This window comes from Anser brachyrhynchus, assembly GCF_964034855.1.
Source record: "Anser brachyrhynchus genome assembly, chromosome: 2".
Lineage (NCBI taxonomy): Eukaryota > Metazoa > Chordata > Aves > Anseriformes > Anatidae > Anser > Anser brachyrhynchus.
Genome location: NC_137695.1, coordinates 7,845,881 through 7,865,750, shown reverse-complemented (window position 1 = coordinate 7,865,750; position 19,870 = coordinate 7,845,881). Strand labels below are relative to the sequence as shown.

The 19,870-nt window shown below is 43.5% G+C and overlaps 1 protein-coding gene and 1 long non-coding RNA gene across 4 annotated transcripts in view; one reads left to right on the top strand and one right to left on the bottom strand.

Moving 5' to 3' along the window:
* Positions 1-11,789, bottom strand: part of ACTR3B (actin related protein 3B) — a 35,736-nt gene extending 23,947 nt beyond the window's left edge. For 2 of the 3 annotated variants that reach the window (XM_080578887.1, XM_080578889.1), the window contains exon 1: positions 2,489-2,701. In XM_080578887.1, coding sequence (XP_080435013.1) covers positions 2,489-2,532 — 44 coding nt within the window. In that variant the 5' untranslated portion in view covers positions 2,533-2,701. Of the gene's footprint in view, positions 1-2,488; positions 2,702-11,766 lie in introns of those variants that run through there. The other variant, XM_080578888.1, reaches the window with a different exon arrangement.
* A 456-nt stretch (positions 11,790-12,245) lies between these two features.
* On the top strand, positions 12,246-15,284 carry LOC308189136. The gene is made up of 2 exons (XR_013946040.1): positions 12,246-14,362; positions 14,472-15,284. It is a non-coding gene; the product is annotated as an uncharacterized lncRNA (long non-coding RNA).
* The last annotated feature ends 4,586 nt before the right edge of the window (positions 15,285-19,870 follow it).

Below are 19,870 nucleotides of genomic sequence, written 5' to 3'. Positions count from 1 at the left end.
GCTTCTTGTGCACAAAACAACAACAGAAAGAGTCTTTTCACAAACTTCTTAAATCCACTTACACGAAAAGAACAGGGATTAGTCCCCAGACAAAGCACCTCATTCAGTACCAGACACAGAAGTAGAAAAGTGTATTTTATATACGTAACGTTCCACAGCGCGTCTGCATATACCTTTTCATTTCCGCTATGCTCTTCCAAACGTTTCATCTGAAAGCCTTTTCATGCATAATTTGAATGAATTGTTTGAAGCTTGTAGCCCAAAGTAGATTCACTCTAACAATAAGAAGGTTTTCAACCCACACAGAGGAAAATTCCAGAGACTGTATCAGTGAGTCAAGCTACTTCTTCTGGCTGCTTTTGTTCGGAATATTTCTTCTCGTGCTGGAAGATTATTTATTTCAGATTTAGTAACCTCATTGCTAAAAGCTCTTCAACATGTAGGTGCTGTGCAGCAAAGCCAAGCAAAAGTCCCATCAGAAGAGACACCACGTTGTCTCATGAATTAAGCCTGTTTGGAGGCATGGAAATTAAAAGTCCACTTGGGGGATATCTGAACCCTTTCTGAAACAAACTGATATACAAGCACACACACATCCAACAATTTTTGCCATGCAAGCACTAAACAGATTTCAGAAACTCCACTTCAATTATTATTTTTCTGCAGGCACGCAGTAAGCTATTTTCTGTCCTTATTTATTATGTACAACTCTTGGTCAGTAATATCTACTGCTAGTGAAGGAATGGAATCACTTCACAAACTTAGCGCAAAGGAGGTCTCCTGAAAGACACTGATGTATTTTGTGCATTTTCTGAATTCTGTAGTTTATACTGTAGCTTTTGTAAAGGATTCACTTAGAGTTCCCCTCGCTTTCCAGGAAATCTCTTCAAAACTGCAAATCAATACTCCTGTAACACCAACAGCTCTGTGCAGAACAGATACTTAAAGCATCTTCAGCAAATAAATAGATTGAACCTGGGGAACTACCAAGGAGTAGCTAACTCACGCAGAATCAGGTGCAAGATGAAACCCATTCTTATTCTACTCCCAAAGTTTTCAGCTACGGACCCCAGTATTCTCCACTGAGAAGACTGAACTGATTTCTTCTAATATAAGGTATAAACAGAGACAGGACAAGAGACTTCTTAAAATTTTGTCACAGTTTAATAAAGACATACTTCAAAATACAAAACCCTTTTTCAGAAGAAGATAAGGTGACACCATGTCAATGTAATGTGCTTCCTCTGGTTATCTCTTTTTTTTTTTTTTCTTAATATGATGGCTCAGTTTTGGAAATCTTAAGGTAAATTCCAAGCATTACATAAATTAAAATAGCGCAGCAAGCTCCCTGCAGAAGGAAGGTCTATTATCGTAATAAATTAAGGCAATGAGTGACCCTGAGCCACAGCCTGACAGGTGAAGTTATTGGCTGAACAGTTACTCATGGACCGGTGTCTCCTCTCCTCCCGAAAGCTCTCCGTAACTGCTGGGCCAAAGGAAAGAGATTAGCAAGAGCACATTACATATCCAGTACCTTCTTCATTACCGCTCCCTCTGACACTTCCCACTCCCAAGGCACAACCAACTTGATGATGACTGGTCCTCTCTAGCCACAGACAGGTAGGTAAGACCTGTTCCTCTGAGAAGAGAAATGCCTCCTCAGCACAGCTTCTGCAATTTACATTCATTTGAGTCCTTGGAGCACTGAGAATTACAAAACTCGTGGCTTGGCTAAATGTAGAGTAGATCTCACGTTGACTTGACAAGGGCTAAGAAGGGATGACCTAACACCAAGAAACACCGCTAATATGATACAGGTGGCTTTCCTCTCTCTGCTGGCTGAAGGCAATACCCCAAAAGGCTCGAGGAGATGTACACTCCTAGAGGTACGATCAGATACAACCCATCAAGGCCACCGTGGTCCAGCCGCTGAATGCAAGGGAGATGCCAGAGCGCAGCAAGTACACCTCACCTGGCCCACGGTCACCTCTGGTGTGCAACTCCCAAGCAAGACAAGCACAGGGCTTCTCTCAGCACGCAGCCACTCGAAACACCACCCGTGTTTTTAGTGTTTTAGCCCTATGATCGTTTAAAGTCAGTGAACGTGAATGGAAATTGGATTCATGAGGAGAAACGGGCACAGGGAGACGGAGCATCCCCGGGGGCGACACGGCCTGCCCTGCTGCGGCTGCCAGAGAGGAGGAAGGTCAGGAGGAGGAGGAAGGAGAGGAGGAAGATGAGAAGGAGGAAGAAGAGGATGAAGAGGGCACCCGGCGGGGGGAAGCAGCGGCCTGCCCAGCAGCAAAGGGGCCCGCAGCGGATAGAGGGGACCGGGACACACAGCATGAGCCCGGCTGGTGACAAAGGAAAGCCAGACCCGGAGAGGGAAAAGGACGCCCCGCCGCGCCCCCCCGGCACAGACCCCATCTCCCACGTACCCACACAGGGACCGGCAGCACCAATCCCCCCCCGAGCTCCCCGCACTCACCCGGTGCCTCCGTCTATCACGCAGGGGGGCAGGTAGCTCGCCATGCTGGGGAGCCGGCAACGCGGGTCCTACACCACCACCGCCACCACCACCACCCGGGCCGCCGCCGCCGCCGGCTCCCCCCGGGCCGGCCCGGCTCGGCCTCACTGCATGGGCGGCGGAGCGGCGGCCGGCACCATGCAGCCGCCCGGCAGCGCCGCCCCCGGGTCGCATGCGCCGCCCGCCGCCACCACACGGCGCGGCCCCCGCCCGCCTCCGCCGCTCGCGGGCGGCCATCTTAGGTGAGGGCGGAGGGGCTGCTGGAGGGGCCGCCCGGTGCCCCCGTGGGGTCCGTCCCGGAGCTTCGTCGCGTTGTTACAGGCTCCAGAGAGGGGTGGAGGAGCTTGTCACGGGCAATGCGTGTCAGCAGGGCTGTGGTTTTCTTTCAGGGCTTGATGCCGTGGTGATTTCCGAGGGGTGTTGTGCTTATCTCCCAGCTTTCCGAGGGGCGCCCCTTCACCTCAGCAAGTCCACGCTGACTGAGTTCATCAGATTAAAAAGCTTCTTTCAAACATGGCCACAAAGTGGGGGAATGAAGGAAGGAAGAGAAAGAAAGGGTTCGCCGCCCCTCAGCGAGCATCACAGATGCTGCTGCCCTTCCAAGCAAGACTTGCCTCGTGGTTAACGTTTCAGTGATGGTGGGGTTTGCCCCCGGAAAAACACCACCATTTATCAGCCAGTTGTAAAAACACAAAGCTGGGTTTCTCTGGGTGCAGGTGGCTGTGGCACAGCCCGCAAATCCTCTCCGTTGGCCATAAGCAGGCCCAGAAGGCAGTAAATTCAGACACAGGTCTCAACGATGCTTGAAAAAAAAAATAGGCTGCAACAAACATCACCTGCAAAGTTGTTGACACCCTATTTACATATATGATAATGCCTTCTCATACATGACTCAGCCGTGGTCATACTGTGTGTGCATGCCAGAAATAGGCCCTGCAGATGCCTCGACCCAAGCGTTCACCTCAAGGACAAGTTTGTTAATCATGAGGGTGTTGCTTCCTACCGCCCTGTTCCAGCCTCACATCGCTACACAGAAGCTCGTACAGACACAGGTTGTCCGTAAAACTGTGAATGAAATGCATCCCCTGGTCCTCAGAAATGCCGTCTTTGGTGCAATAGCTGTAGACTGTGCAGACGCCCTAGGGGGTTGTTCAGCCATTTACCCAAACCGAGCACACTCGCTTGAACATATTTGCTCACTCCAGTCCCTGTGGAAATTTTGGAAGATAACAGAGTGGAGTGGAAGCCAGCCCAATTTGTTTGTTGGAAAGGCTCCCTTATCAGTGTGTTGAAATAGCTAACAGGCAGGCTCTAGTAAGTAGGCTCTGGAACTGGGGATTCAAGCTGGATGAAAATCATCTGCCTCCTCTTCAGGACAGTCAAATCTGAACAGCACATAAAAGGCACTGCTTTGAGATCCAACAGATAAAAGAAAGAATATACTTTGTCTTCCTTGGCCAAAAGTTTCCCTCTCATGCTGTTGCACAATATGCTATGCTCAGAGAATATGCGCTCGTATGCTATCTGGGCACATCTCTAAACTTTCTTACCATTTTTAATTTCACTTTTTTAATTTTTAATTTTTATTGTTCTTGTAAAGAAGGTTCTAGCTGTGATGGCTGAGGAGAAAGCCTCATCTGGAAAGAGAGGCGTTGCCATGGCTCACATGCAGCCTGCGTGTAGAAATTCAATTTGCAAACAGCTGCAGAGGTTTGAAACATTTGTGCCCTGCTGTTCTCTTCTCAAGCTGTTTATCGTGGTCCCTGGGGCATTGATTACTACCCCCTAGCTCTCCCAGCTGTTTGCTGGTGTGCTCCCTAACCCACTTCAAGCAAAACCAGCTGAGATAGTTCAAACAGTCTGAATAGGTGCTATGAGCTAACTCAGTTGCTTGTGCCTGAAGTGGGTGAGGGAGCACTCAAACAAATTGCTTTGTTAGCAGAACTGAGGGGAGGGGTAAAGCACAGTAACATCTTGAGCTGTTCCAGCTGGATCCAGAAGAGGACATCTGTCCATAGCCTAGGAAACACAGAGACAAGTCCATGGAGAACCTGGAACAAAAACTGTGCCATAAAACTATGATAACATACATCAGCTAGTGATCTTATCCAGCAGCAATGACAAATGTGAGAACATTCATCTGTCCGGGTGATGCATTAGAACTCAACTAGCTAATGACTATTTAAATGAAAATAATGGTAAGTAATTCCTCAGGTAGAGGAAGAAGGAGGAGACGCCTGATCTATATAGCTTAGTGAATGATAGATTCTTCTTCATCATTTGAAGTATGTCATAGCTTCCTCTCAGAACACAGCCATTATTATTTGTAGTTTCATGCTTTTAGCCAACAGGGATCGTTGTGTCCTTCCACCTTTTGCACAATATAAGCCACAACAGTTTGTGCCAAGTTTAAGCTATACTGAAAGGGAAATAAGACATCCAAGAAACTTAAGTGGTCTCAATTTTAATATCTGTAGAGCCTACCATGAGTTACACGACTGAAGATCCTTTAGATCAGTTTGACTACACCCTTTTTCACCACAGCATCCAAATGCCTTTGAGGAACGTGTTAAGTGATGTGGCTAATATCTGCCATTCTTTCATTTCATTCTCAAAGGGAGAACTGCGTAGGCAGCAAATGGTTGTTTTTTATTTTAGGATTTTTATTTTAAAGTGTTGATGCTACTCTATGTTTACAATAAAGAAGGTAATCTAAAGAAGTAGAAGGTGTTGAAGTTTTGATAACCCTTAACTCCTGTGAGACTAATTCAACAGCAACAGGGCAGCCCTCAAGAAACTTGTCAGATAACTGAAATAGTGAGCCTGAGCTCAGCTATGAAAAGTCAGTGTGGAAGAGGAGGATGGTTTTGATGCACTTGCACTAGCTTTGTGTTATTAAGATGAACTGCACATTGTGTTCTAAATCATGCATCTTAAAAGCTGATAGTGTCATATCCAGATATATCACATTGCTATTTTGGAGAAGGGGTAATGGAAACCCAGCTTCAGTTACATATGCAATCTGCCAGGAGGAGACAGGGTTCCTAAACAAAATGCATGCAAAAGCTCAGAGTCCAGGGACACTGCCAAATTAATTAACAAGTTAACTAATTGTGTTTGCCTACCCTCAAATAAACGAAGCTACAAATAAGATTTTCTTTGCTTACATAACCTCTCCCCCTGCTTGAGATCAGCTTAAGTCAGCTCTTCTTCACTGCTGATCTGATCTGTAAAAGCACTAGGCTAACGTGGTGGTACTGATAAGACCTAAGATCTAAAGGATGACACTGCTAGCGCTTAAGTTCACATTGCCTGAACAGCTTTCCTTCAGGCTATATGTTTGTGATGAATTCTAGTTGAAGGGATAGTTGTGTTGACCCCATCACTACTTTTTTAGTGGAAACCTGCACAGAGGCCCCCCAAGAACTTTCTCCTGCACCCCACAGCTATGTCTGTGGTATCTTGAATCAAGTAACGTAAGGGTGAGAGAGCACCATCAGCACATCCCCAAAAGGTTCTGTTCTACCCAGACATCATCCTCCATCCAAAATAATTTCAGCTGTGTATTTTTTAAAAGGCACTTGGAAATCTAAAACTTCAATCTCTAAATGAATGGCTGGTCAGCATTGTTCCTCTAGACCTTGATTTTGGGCAAGTAGCAGAGAACTGTTATCAGATCATATTCTGTGAATTGTTTTTGAGTTAGATAAACCACACCCTCTCATTTTGTTCATCTGATCAGCCAAAAAATGTGCTTACATATTGGTCACAAATACATAATTGCAGTATGCACTTGTTTTTTTTTCTAACTAGCAAAAATGACAACAACATGAAAAAAGACTCACTTCAGAAGCTCAAAAAGTAACAGCACGAAAGACAGGTCTTTAATCCTCTGATCATCTCAGACATGAGGCCAGTTTAAGGGCAGCTGTTATACAGTTGTCATCATACAATCACTAGGAAAGGTCACCAAGTAATGGTGTTCACACACTAGAAATCACAGAAGTATTACTCAATCACTGGGAAGTAAATTGCTGGAGAGTCTAAGCTTTTCCCTCAGCTGCAGCCAAAGAAAAAGAAAAAAGAAAAAAAAAAAAAAGAAGAAGAAGCAAAGGGCAGAAAACCAAGGAGCAAAGAGGGGTGAAGCAGCAAAGGGTGGGGGGTAACAGCAACACAGCACAAATTATTCTTACAAAGATGTATCTGTAGAGCATTCATTAATCTATTGTATATTCTTTATACCTACATAGGCCTTTAGCAGCTACTTGTAAGACCATCTGTAATTTAAAGCACACGAATAGCCCCACTAAAAACAAAATTATCCATATCCTTAAACTTGTACACCATGTAAGTAACTGGAAATTGGGGCCTAAACAAGCTTTAATTTTTACCAGACAGTTGACCTGAATATATTGTGGCAAAAAGCCACAAGCTGCTTGTGTACAAACAGAACATAAAGTACTTGCTGTCTTTAAATTATATTGGGGTCTTCTCTTACGACAAGTTTAAAAGAGTCCGTGGTTTGGTTGGTTGAAGGGGGACAGAGTTGTACCTCTTTTGCAGAACAGGTGACTTATGTCTGAGTGCCCTTCCCAGTGGCTGCGGGATCCTTTAATCGCCCCATAGGCAGATGGGGCAACATTGCCATTTCTAACACTGGCCTGCTCAGAAGAGGTTTTTGTGCCCCAGGTAGAATTTTTCTGTGCTTCTCAGGTTTCTAGTACATCTTCTATTTATGCTTTTTTTCATGCTAGGGTTGAACAGAATCGGAACCCAGTATTCCCATTGAGATTACATTCCCAGCCATGGCTTTACCGACCGCTTCCTACCTTCCTCTTTGTATAAACCACTCTAGATTTACTACTGGTGTATTTTCTTAAACTGTGCACAGTGATTTCCTACCTCTCTTTCCCGAATGGCTACTGTTAATTTAGATCTACTCGGAAACATTTTGGATTCTATCTAATCTATTTTCTATTTATACCACATTCATCACCATGGTAGCTGAATGCCTTAGAAAGTCTCTTTGAGGTAGAGGCTACGCAAAGCTTATTTTAAACCACACCAATTCTTTGCCTTTAAAATCGAGTTCTAACAACTTCAGTTTACCCCAGCTGAGAAATTACCCTTCTGCTCTTTGCAAGTAACAGTCTGAAACTTGAAACCAGTCCAGCATGGCCTGGAACCCAGTTTCAGCTGCGAATATCAACCACAGTAACTCTGACAACTATTTTAATAATATCCTTTTATTTAGTTAGCTTTCTTACTCTAAGAGAAATGTTATGCTACAACATTCATAATTAATGAAAGCAGTAGTTCATCAAACTCAAGTAAAGCAAGCAGACTTTGAGTAAATTCTAGTGTTCACTTTCATATCTTATCATGTCTACCTTGAAATCTGGTTATTAACTCTGGTAAAACTCTGAATATGTATGTGTATATGTATAAACACAATATGTATGACAAAACTGCATTACATGCTTTTAAAAACTAATACAACATTTTGTTCCATATACTCAACTTACTTTATGATGCAGCGTCATGGAGCTTGCCAAATATCACACCTCTATCTTTAGAAATAATACACCAGAAGCTATGGTTTTACGTCAGGGGATTTCACCTCAGCACTTCTGAAGAAACTTGGAAAACAAGAGGTCTAGCCAGTACCCAGGGAAGGTCTGAACTACTCTATTCATCCCTATCTTCCTAAACAATGCCAGTGATACACTTACAAATTGCAAATTTCAGGGGAAAAAAGAAGACTGCCCATAATGAACATGGGAATAGCGTGAAGTCAGCTGTATTTTTCTAGTTCCTATATTAATTGTAGTGTTCACCCGCAAACTCCATCTTTGAGTTTTCAGTTTGGTATTCTTGGGGAAAAAAAGCTTGTATTCTCTCTCTGATAGTTGCAGATAATCCTTATCTGCTAGACAACAGATGCATTACAGCCAGTTCCCAAAATGGCAATTCCGCCTAGACGGACACGCACACACTAAAAAGATGGATTCAAACTCCCTCATGGGAACACCAGGATGCAAACAATAACCCAGCTCCGCGCTATATAGAACCACCCCCACTAGGAGAAGTGCATCATTCAAAAGCGACTACACAAATATGTGCAAAACTTCCTCCCTGAGAGTTTCCACCCTTAAAATTGCCGGCAGGTTCAACTAACCCACGATTACACTAGCTTGGAAACTGCCAATCTCATCCCCTGTGCACTGAATAGAATATTTTCTCTTCTTACTGAGTCATTACAGTATCAATCAAATGTAGTTTTTTTCATGTAGTTTTTTATCAAATCTCAAATATGCTCATGTTTCGTGGTTTGGTGAGTTTCCCACAACATTCTGCTCACAAAGCACAGATCTGTTTGTCACAGCAATGCCGTATGAGACCTCATCTGAGGCCCAGGAGAGCTGTTGGTAACACAGAACCGATTTCTTCATAAAGACCATGAAGCAAACAAGAGATCACAATGGTCTGATGAGAGCCAATCTTGACATCCTCCAGCCCAGCCTACCTCCGCAGACATGTCAGTTAGACTAGTTTGGACAGGCAAATCGGTTTGTTGTTGTGTTTTTTTTTTCAATACATCAAATGAGTCAACACATCAACAAAGCAGCAACATATTTTTCCAGTTACTAAATGCATTTGTTACTCAGCCAAACCAGAGATATCAAGAAGCCGCTCTGTGGAGACGAAGTCTTTGGTTCACCGAGTCACCACAAGAACCCTCGAGCACAACACAAACATCATTTTGATCTGATCGGGCTTTACAAAAATATTTATTATAGCTATATATAGCTGTCCAAAATCATGAAGATCCAAGATGCACATGACAGGACCTACCCAAGAGGCACCTTTAAAAGCAGCACACCATTCCTCATCTCCTAACCCCCCGCTGTTTTTATGAAATACCTTTCCAAGTCTGTGTTTAACTTTCCCAAGCAGCAGAACTGTTTTTTTTAAGAAAGGCTTTTGGGGAAAATCTTGTGAATACTTCAGGTTGCAACAAGTCACGCACCAGAAGGGCTCTGAGGCTGGTACTGGCCACACAGTACTTTGAGGTGGAAGCCCAGCCTTCCACAGAGGCCAGAGGCTAATTCTCTTCAGTAGTATGAAAACATTAGAACATATTTTTTCTGACAACAGAGGAATGGGTCATTTCCTCCAACAAAGGCCTTTCCACAAAAAGATTCACAAAAACTGGAGCTGGACCTTACTTCTACCTTAAGCAAATAAATTTTGGGGGGCAGTTACTGGTGAAAGCTGATTAAGAATCCCAAAAATCTCTAGTTGGACTTAACTCAGAGCAAGCACTCTTCCATTTAGCAGTAAAAATGCAGATTAAGGGGTGTTGTTTTGACTTGCAGTTCACAGATCCAACATCCAACAGCTGCCACCTACTGCAGAGCACTCATAGCTATGGTAGTTCTGTTGACAACTGTCCCTTGGTTTACCCTTTTTTGCTTTTGTACCTCAAACACCATAAAGATTTATGCCCACCTTATTTTTCTAAGTTATGCAAGCCCAGTCACCACCAAAACTTAGCGTGTGTCTACATGAGATATCAAAGGAAACCCATCTTCCCAAACTAGTGTTTTCATCTTCTGCTACACGGAAAAACCTAATTTTCTCAAATACTCTCTCCTCTCACCTCCCATATCTCCACTAATGCTTCCAGGCATTCACCTCCACTTTTTTTCTTGGGTTGCTATACACATCAACTAACAGACGAACTAGGATGTTTCCATAAATGGTAGAATTTTGCTAATGAATTATGAAATGTTTTGGTACTAATTCTGTATAAAGCCCAAACGCCCTGGTTCAGGTCTCCTATATCTTAACTTCAGCATTTGTGAAAACAAAGACTTTCAAATCCACGGACCCCTGGTTTCACACAATACCTTCACATACACCACAGAACAACAGGGCTGTTCTGCATCTGGAAAAAAAAAATTGCAGCCCCTGTAAACATTTGCAAACTGTTCCTGTTCTGCCTATCTCAGCTATAGGCAGCAGCGTCAACACCGCAGCATGGATCGGGCTGTGGGTGATTAACCAAGTGGGTGGCACTTCCTGTGATCTCTTCACTCTGCTTGTTGCCCAAGCAAAGCAGATCAAAGCCAAACCAAACGTATTCGCCCATGCTACGAGCAGACCCCCAGCGGAGGTAGACATGCGTGGCCACTCCATTACTGGGTGAGTCCTTGCATACCAAACCTCCCCCTGCCTAAAATCCCACTCTGACAAATGTCAAGGCTTGTAGCAACTCCGTGGAGTAGCTAAGGAAGAAGCACTTCTCTGGAACTTGTGTGGGTGCTGCGACTTGCTTCAGTTATGTTTTGTTTTTGTTTTTGTTTTTTTTTCCTTCATAAATTTAGCTATCATTACAGTAGCTGAGACTATCACATGATGGGGTTGAAAATAAGAAAGGCTATCAGTAGATGCAAGCAATGAGGTGAAGATGCAGTACTAATAATCTCAAACTCTGACAACTAGAAAGTGGATATCACACGCAGACAAAATAAGCAGATGCAATCAAGCAGCTGTACCCTGTACAATAGAGCAAGCCTTCCATCTTATCTACTTGTTGCAGCCCCACTATTACTTTTCCACTCAGCCAGGCATTATAGCTCTCTCAGGAAAGATATGGAATTGGCACGAAAAAAAAAATAGGAAAGAAAAATGTTTCTTACGCTTTGAAAAATGTATCTGCTTCACAGCTTTACAGATGAAACATGAGATTAATGTAACTTGGGAGCTCAGTGTTAGAGGGTGGGGCAATAGTTTAAAGATTATCCAGCAGTCACAATCTGCCCAGCACACAACAGAAACACAGCCACTGCCTCATCACTTTGTAAATCCTTACTTTCTAAAGACAAAGTCGGGGCTGATCTCTGTGCATCACACCCCTCCTTTCCCTGCCCCCAGCCATTCCTGCTGGAATGAAAAAAAAAAACATAACGCGAAGGACTTGCTCCATATTGTAATTCTCTAACACAATTCAATTCGGAAAAAAAAAAAAAAGCTTAATTTAATAGCCAGAAGGCCAGATCCTCCACACCTACTTCATCATCAAATCCCAACTTTAGCCAATTTGGGGATACTCTCATATAGTGATTCGAATCACTTACCATAGTATCAAATAGTTATCAGAGGAACTAAAATAAATGTTAAATAAAAACAAAATGAAAATCAGCTGTTGTCATCAGTTTGGAATACAAACTTACCTAAGGCTGGAAAAGAAGAAGAGTGCAGAGCCCCTAACACTGTCTCAAACTTGCTGTGAAACTTTCGTACTTCCTGCAAAACCCGTCCTTGTGTATCTGAGTGAGTCTTACACAGGCACTCACTGCAGAACACACGTGGAGAAGATAATAATCTTCTGCATCATAACTGAGGAGGGTTTTGTAGCATCCTCCTAAGATATGAAAGACCCAGATTCCTCTTTGTCCCTGCTCCCATATCTCAGCAAGACCTTCCAGTCATCAGAACACAGGTGCTCAGCCCCCATCCCGTACATCTCCTACTACAGCTGGGGGACTGAGCTGCTAAGAAGGCAGCATTCAATAGGCCAGGGAGAAAATAAGCATGAATCCGACTCCTTACTCATCAATAGTAAGACCTCTAGAAGGTAGGAAACTGATTCTCACTCGGGGACTACTTGCATTTTTCCATTTATGAGCCTACCTTTCATTACCTACCTACCTTCCTGCTCAGTACTCCTGGCCTGTAAGGGATAGAGACACCCACCGGGCAGTCCCAATCAAGCACCTGGTCTCGGGTACATCTTCATCCATCACTTCCCCTTGGGTAGCACAAGAGCTTCTCCCTCAGACCTCCTCATCTCGTGGGCTCATTACAGACAGAAGGAAAGGTGTTGCCTCAGGCACTCTGAAATGCCCTCTCAGCTGTCCTCACTGACTACCTGGAGACTCCCAGCACTTTGCTCAGCTGCTTGGGGTCACCACCTGGCGGCCAGGACTTGGTCAGGAAGCATTATTTCACCCTGAAGCAGCAGGGTATAGTCCAGTGTGACCCTCGGTCATGTTTTACAAAGCACTCGTGCGACCTCAGATCCTCAGAGCAACTTTAGAAGTTCCTCACTGAAAGTGCCCTCTGTAGCCTCCAGTTATTTTTTCAGGCCAAGAGGTACGTAACACTGAAAAATAAAAGAAACATATTTAAATATTGATATACACATAAATGTAATGATAATATTTAACACTACAATAAAAGTTTTTGAGCACAGTTAAGGTACTCCTGAACCAAGGAGACATTTCCCTTTACGTAGACGTTTCTCTAATAGTCTCTTGGTTTCTCTTAGCAGTGCTTTTGAACAGTTCCTCTTTTTGGAGGTAACAAGGTTCAAACCACGCAGGGCTTCACTAGTTTAAACCTGTTATTTTAAATTGAACTATATGCCAAACAGACAAGGATCTAAAAGATCTTGACAGGGCCCTTTGTTCTAATTCCCCCTTCAGCTCACATCCCAGCCCCCAAAATTAAGGAGCCCAGTGCTGAAGGCCGTGAGGTGATTTCCGCCCCATCCTCTCCAAGTAACCTGCAATGGGGCAGCCTTGTCTCCGTGCAGGTGGCAGGAAGAAGTAATCACAAGAAGGAAATCCCACCATAGCCCGAGGAGCATTATTTTCAGTGGCTCCGTCTACTTAAGGAGTCCCTGCATCATTTCTCCCTGTGCCCCCAGCAGATAGACCAGGCCAGGGAGCTGAGCTGGCTAGCCCCCGTCCCTCCTTTGTGAGCCAGGATTGTTTTCAGCCAGACCATCTCTCCCGTTGCACTTCACCACATGTCCAAATGCTTGTGCCAGGGTAGCAGAAGGAGGACGAAGGGAGCGGGAAGGAGCGGCTGGCCGGAGGAAGAGGTGAGAGAGCAGAAGGGATGGTTTCAGCAGGCCCGAGGCCCTAAAAAATTAATGCCTCACCAGGATCAGTTAGTTTTAGGGTTCCCCTGCGAGGATGGTCCTTCCTCTGCCCTATCCCAGCACTGCTTCACTGGATAAACCTTTGTCTGCTGGTGGGTGCCTAATTCACTGTAATGGGGATCTACCACTGAGCTACACGCACTGGTTTCCAGCAGGAGCACGGCCTGCTAACAGAAGGAGGGTTTCAGGCAAACCCTGCCAGCGTCTCCTCCAGCGTGTTAGCCTTTGGGCCTTTGTATGTCTCTGACTTTGTCTTAGGGCACTAAACAGCTTCTCACCTAAAGCAACACTGAAAGCAGGCGTCCTGTTGCCTGCAGATTTCACACAGCCTACGGCGCAATCAGAGAACCTGCGAGCTACTCGGATATATTTAGAATCCCACATTGTCGTTACTTTCATCCTACAAAAAGGAAGGGAAAAAAAATAGAAGCAGATGATAAATGCACAGCTGGAGAATGTCAGCAGTCACCTCGGCACCGACTGAGCCTGATGCACCTGTTGTTTAACTGAAAAAGAGAGGATAACCCAGAGAAAAAGAAAATAAAAATGTATCTCTCTTGCTGTGGTCAACGCACGGCTGCCACTGTGAAGACAGCAATATTGTAATCCACCAGCCACCATTTTCTAGGCCAGATCCGGAGGATTTGCTGCCACTGAGGAGCCAGTGTGCCAGTGGAAAGGACACCAGCTTGAACGAAAATAACTGCATGTAATAAAATAGCTGCACATCCACGGAGCGCACGGCTGCTACCTGGCTTGAAATGCCCCACAGGCAAGGCACAGAAAGACAACGTGCCATGAGGACAAGAGAGATGGGCCATAAAAAGTGATAAAAAGATGTAAGAAAGCAGCGACACAGGAGTCCATCCAGCCATACAAAGGTCAACGCATAGTCATGTGCAAGCAGAGATGCTCATAATTAATGATTTAAATCACATTTTTTGGCTAATTACCTTGGATTGTGAAATGTGATATTTTTTTCCAAGACAGGGTCCCAAGAGAAAGGAAAATATCGGAGATGCAGACAAAGTTGGAACTCTGCCTCCAAAAGATGCTTCCACAATCGATCAAACTTATCAGGACTGCTTCCTTTTCACTCTCCAGGCCACTGATTTATGTCTGCATTAAAACATTTGCAGAACTGCTTGCAAGGAAAGCAAGCTGACCTATTTGTGTTCCCTTTCACTGTTCCTGAGACTCCTCATCTACCCAGCTTTGTTTAAATCCTCAGAGGCACTTCACTTCTCAAGAAGCTGGAGAACACTTGCTTATAAACACTTTTAATTATAATAATGGGTAAAATTACCCAGATCATACTATTTTTTTTACCTCCATGCTACCTTTCAATTTAATTTTGAGGGTTGGAGGCTACACTAGTGAAGACTTCTGTTTGTCAGGGCTTTGTTTGCCAAGAGGAAGAGGTAAAGGGGAATGGAGGGAAAGTCTGGATATTTTATTTAGTTCCTTTTAAAGGAACTATTAGATTCACCTTGGAAAGATAGGAAAATATGACAGTTAGCTGATGACTCCAGATAACAGGGTGAAAAGAGCAATTCTGGGTCCCCGTGGCTCTGTGATGGTCTAAATAATTCAAAACTTAATGATGTTATCCTTAAATTCAGATCTTTTTTCACCAATTTCAGCGATGTTATGCTCAGTTAGAAGTTGGGTTGTTAATCTTAGCTTGATGCCTGCAGCAACAGAAAGATTTGCTGGCAACTGAAATGGTCTCTCAGAAATCCAGTGACCTTTGGTAATGGACATAATGCATCAGACACCTTGCTCTTGATGCAGAGGATCCTTGTAATTATTTTTATTATGGCTGGTAACTTGTGAAATGCCATACGGACATGGAGAGGCTCCCAGAAATCTATGGTGACATCTCCCACAAGTCTGCTACACCTTCCCAACTCACCATGTTGTCTTACACAATCTTCTTTGTTATTGACCATCTGTTTAATAAATCCACGCTGGTGCTTGCGTGCACGTCTTTGGGAGGCATTGTAACACATCTCTTGCTGCAGACACTACCTTGGGCAAAATCACCCTTGTTGAAACTCTGATGGCGTCAGAGGATTTATACAAAAAAAAAATTTAGCCTACTGCAATTCCTTCACAAATTAAAGGGTAGAAAGTGCCCTGCTTTGGGCCAGGCACAAATAACACTTTGGATCACCTCCGGATGGCCTAGCAACAGGGTGTCTTCTGCACACTTCATTTTGTGCTTCAGAATTTTAAGCTTTGTTTTTGAGACAGTAAATTTCACAGAGGAGAAATCAACCTTTTGAGATTAAACAGTGCTTCGAGGTCTCCCTGCAACTGGCTCTGTAGTCACTTCTGGCCAAACTAAATACAGGCTGCCAGCATGAGACAGTCCTGCCCTCCCTCACCTCTGGCTTCATGTTCCCATCACCACATCAGGGAGCTGAGCAGCTGAAAACAAAGGCAGACTGCTTCCCCTCGCCTCCATGAGCTCCCATCTGGCTCACAGGGCTGAGCTGGTTCACTCTCAACCACCAGTACAGCACAAAGGAGGCAGCAAGAACCTAGAGCCCAGAGGGAGAACAGGTCCTGCAGCAGCAGCTTGAATTTATGCCATTTTGAAGCATAAGGCAATTGCAGCCTAAGTCTCCACGTTGGAAAACTTAAATTACTCAAATTTGTTTTACTGAAGTGCTTCATTTTCACAGTTAATGTTTAAATACAACCTTATTCACTGTTGCAATGCTAATTAAAAACTATGGTAGTGGAAGAGGTGACCATGTTTTTATGATCTACATAATCTGAGATAGCATTTCAGAAAACCCCATTTGCAGAGAAAGGATGTTGTCATATACTTTTTTTTTATCCAGAAACTGCCATTACCAGATCTCAGTTCTAACCTTTTTTTAAACTTTTCTGTAAGATGTTTTCTTCTGTAAACTGTGTCTCACCACGTTTGTTATACATATGCACCATCCGAAAATTCAGGCTGTGACTGCTTATGTGAGCGCACAGATCATACAGCTGATGAAAAATCTTGCACTTTATATATATATTTAGAATTCATTTTCATTCACGATATACTTGAAAGTTCACTAAAAAATTTGCTGCCTCAGTGAACATTCCTATTAGCAGCTTACTGTCAGAACATTTGCAGAAAATCAAGTATTAAAATAGGTATGAGCACAAGCAAAGTGAATACATCTAAAAATCAGAGAAATGCTATTTATCACAAAGTGACTTTTTTCACTAGTGTAACGATGCAGTGAATATAAGAAATCAAAATACAGGACAACGTTCTCAAGCGACAAGAATATTTTGTTCTACCCTAATGAAATATAACTGTAGATGGCTATTCACTTTTTCATACACTAGGAAGAGGTTTCCATCCTAGGGGAGTTTCAAAATGTCAAAACCAAAAGAGCAAAGTCTTGTACTCTAATCCACCAGTGAGCCAACATGAACATTTTTTAAATGTTTCATTTCAGCTATGGCCTTTCCCATTCAAGTGTTTTAGCATAACGAACTTCAAAAGCTATAAAAAGAAGAATATTGTTCCATGAGACAATTTTCGCATTGAAATCGTTAACTGATGATGTCTCCAAAACTTCCAAAAAACCTACCCCTGCAGTTATGAAGATGAAAATCCCCTCTGACCCCTTCTCATTCTGTCACAAGACAGTCCATAAGAACTTTTTGTTTTCCACCAGCCTGTAATCCCTGATAGGAAAACTACCGATCATTGAACTCGACTGACTCTATTCCATATCACTCCTCTGACCATCTTCCATCATCATGACTGAACCACAAGCATGCCAGATGAACATGGACAGCGCATGCTCTCCTTGCAACACTCCACACGTGCATTACCTCACAAGAGTTACTGCAAGTTGCCTTACACAAGAGAATCTCTGAGGCTAATGAAACCTACGCCACAGTTGATGCAGTTTCCCGTAGCTCCAGAAGGCAGAACAGCTTCTGACAAAACCAGTGCAAGGCCGTCTTCGATATACACCTCTGGTCACGGATGTCCAATTTGGACGGATGCAAGAAACTTCTAAACAAGACAAACCTAACAGATCTGAGGATGTCACAAGAAAACTCACTCCATAGAATCATTAAGGTTGGAAAAGACCTCTAAGATCATCAGGTTCAACCATTAACCTACCACTGCCAAGTCTACGCCTAAACCATGTCCCTAAGCACCACATCTACACGTCTTTTACCTCCAGGGATGGTGACTCAACCACTTCCCTGGGCAGTCTGTTCCAATGCCTCACAACCCTTTCAGTGAAGAAATGTCTCCTAATAGCCAGCCTAAACCTTGCCTGGTGCAACTTGAGGCCATTTCCTCTTGACCTGTCACTTGTTGCTTGGGAAAAGAGACCAACCCGCAGCCCAATACAACTTTGAGGTAGTTGTAGAGAGGACTTGTGACTCTTCCAGCTGCTGTGTGGAAACAAAGATTACAGAATCAGAGAAACACTGACTGCAAGAAGCTCCTGAAGGCCATCTGAACCAACCTCCCACTCAAATATAGGCTCTCACAAACTCTAGATCAAGTCAGTAATAGCCTTATCTGGCTGATGCTTAAAAATCTCCAAGGATCGAGATTCCACAACTTGAAATAATGTATTCCAGTGCTGTACTCTCTTCCTACTTCAGAAATGTTGCTAACATCCAGTTTGCAAGATGAAAACTCTGGCTTTTGCCCTCAAATTTGCCTCAGTTCCCAGTACTATTAGTAAGGTCCCAGTCTGTAGTGCTGCATAGCTATTCTGCTCCAGATAAGAAGCTTCACACACCTTAAATTTTGTAAGGTCCAATCCAAACGTTTTTTAGGCACCTCTGGACTGAAGCTGTTCAGTGTGCATGTCATTTCCCCTAATTTAGCATCACACATAAGTTTTCTGAGGCTCCATTCTCACCGATCACAATGAAAATACTGACTAGTATCAGCCCCAGTATCAACCCTAGGGTACACAACTACTTACCAGTCACCAACTGGGCATCAGCTATTGATGACTGTTCATCAAGTCTTGAGGTCTAGGCAATTTTCAACCAATGTAACGTTCTGCTCACCCAACCCGTACTTCCTCAGCTTCCAGATAAGAATTCTGTGTCAAAAAACCTTACTGCAGATGAGCTGTATTACATTCATCACTTCCCCCTCGTCTTCATAGCTAGCTATTTCACCATAAAAAAGCAACCGGGTTGGTCAAGCACGACTTACCATTGGTAAATAAATCCGTGTTCACTCTTCCTTGTCATCACTTTTCCATGTCTTTCCTTGTTATTGCCTTCTTGTCATTTGTGTGTTTGGAAATGGATTCTGAGAGATGTGCTCCATGAAAAGCACATTGAGCTTCATTTGCAGTGGCAAAGCCAACATCTTATAACATCTAAATTCGTTCCACAGACATTCGGATATGGGGGTTTGTCTGCATTGCAAACACAGCAGTGTAAGTATTATCAGGTTAGTTCAGACCCTAAAAATAGTCTAGCCACAGGAGCACAGACTATAGCTTTATGGACCAAGCTCATGCCAGGCCATGCTGCAATAAGACTGCCACAGTAAATCTGTCATCCGTACCAAAGACGGCTAGTCACGGCAGTAGATACACCCCAGTTCTTTCTAATAGATTTATTTAGATGATTCAGACAAAGTTGTAGGTGTCTCCTGGGTAAGCTCACTAGCAAGCCCCACTTTCAAGACTACAGCCAGCAAACGAGGCATTCCCTGAAAATGGTCTGGAGTGTCATTACCGAGGTGAAAGTGTGGTCTAGCTTAAACAGAGGTTTATAGCCTTCTATAAAAACATACCTTTTTCTATTACTACTAGTAACAGATCTGACAGCTGTTATCTCTCTGCTTATATTTTATGCTTCCTAATTCTAACATGCGATGGCACTTCACTTCCCAATATCCAATTGACATTCTTTTGATGTATCTTTTGGGCTGGTGCCTAAGCACATTTGCAAATAGTTTAGTGCTCAATTTAAGGCTGAATATATTCCCAGAATTCCGTTGGCAATCAATTATTTATTACTTACAAGTGTTAAGATCAAAAAGAAAAGAAATAGATGTATATTTCACGCTGACAGGAGGTCCGTCGGGATTACAGAAAACAGAAACTTTAATGCTAAATTTGTGTAAAAAGGGTAAAATGGGGATTCCCTAGTCAGTTCCCAAAAAAAAAAAAAAAAAAAAGGAATGGCCTGGATTATTCAGTTATTCTTCCTGGGCTTTATCTCATGGTTTCACGGTTAGCAATGCACATTTCAACTGCACCATTAGTCCATTAGTTCTCTGCACCACAGGGGCAAGGTCTGGTTCACTTTTGTTAAGGAATACCAGTCGGCTTAGGCTCCAACTACCTGGATGCACCTTTTTGCAGCATACCCAG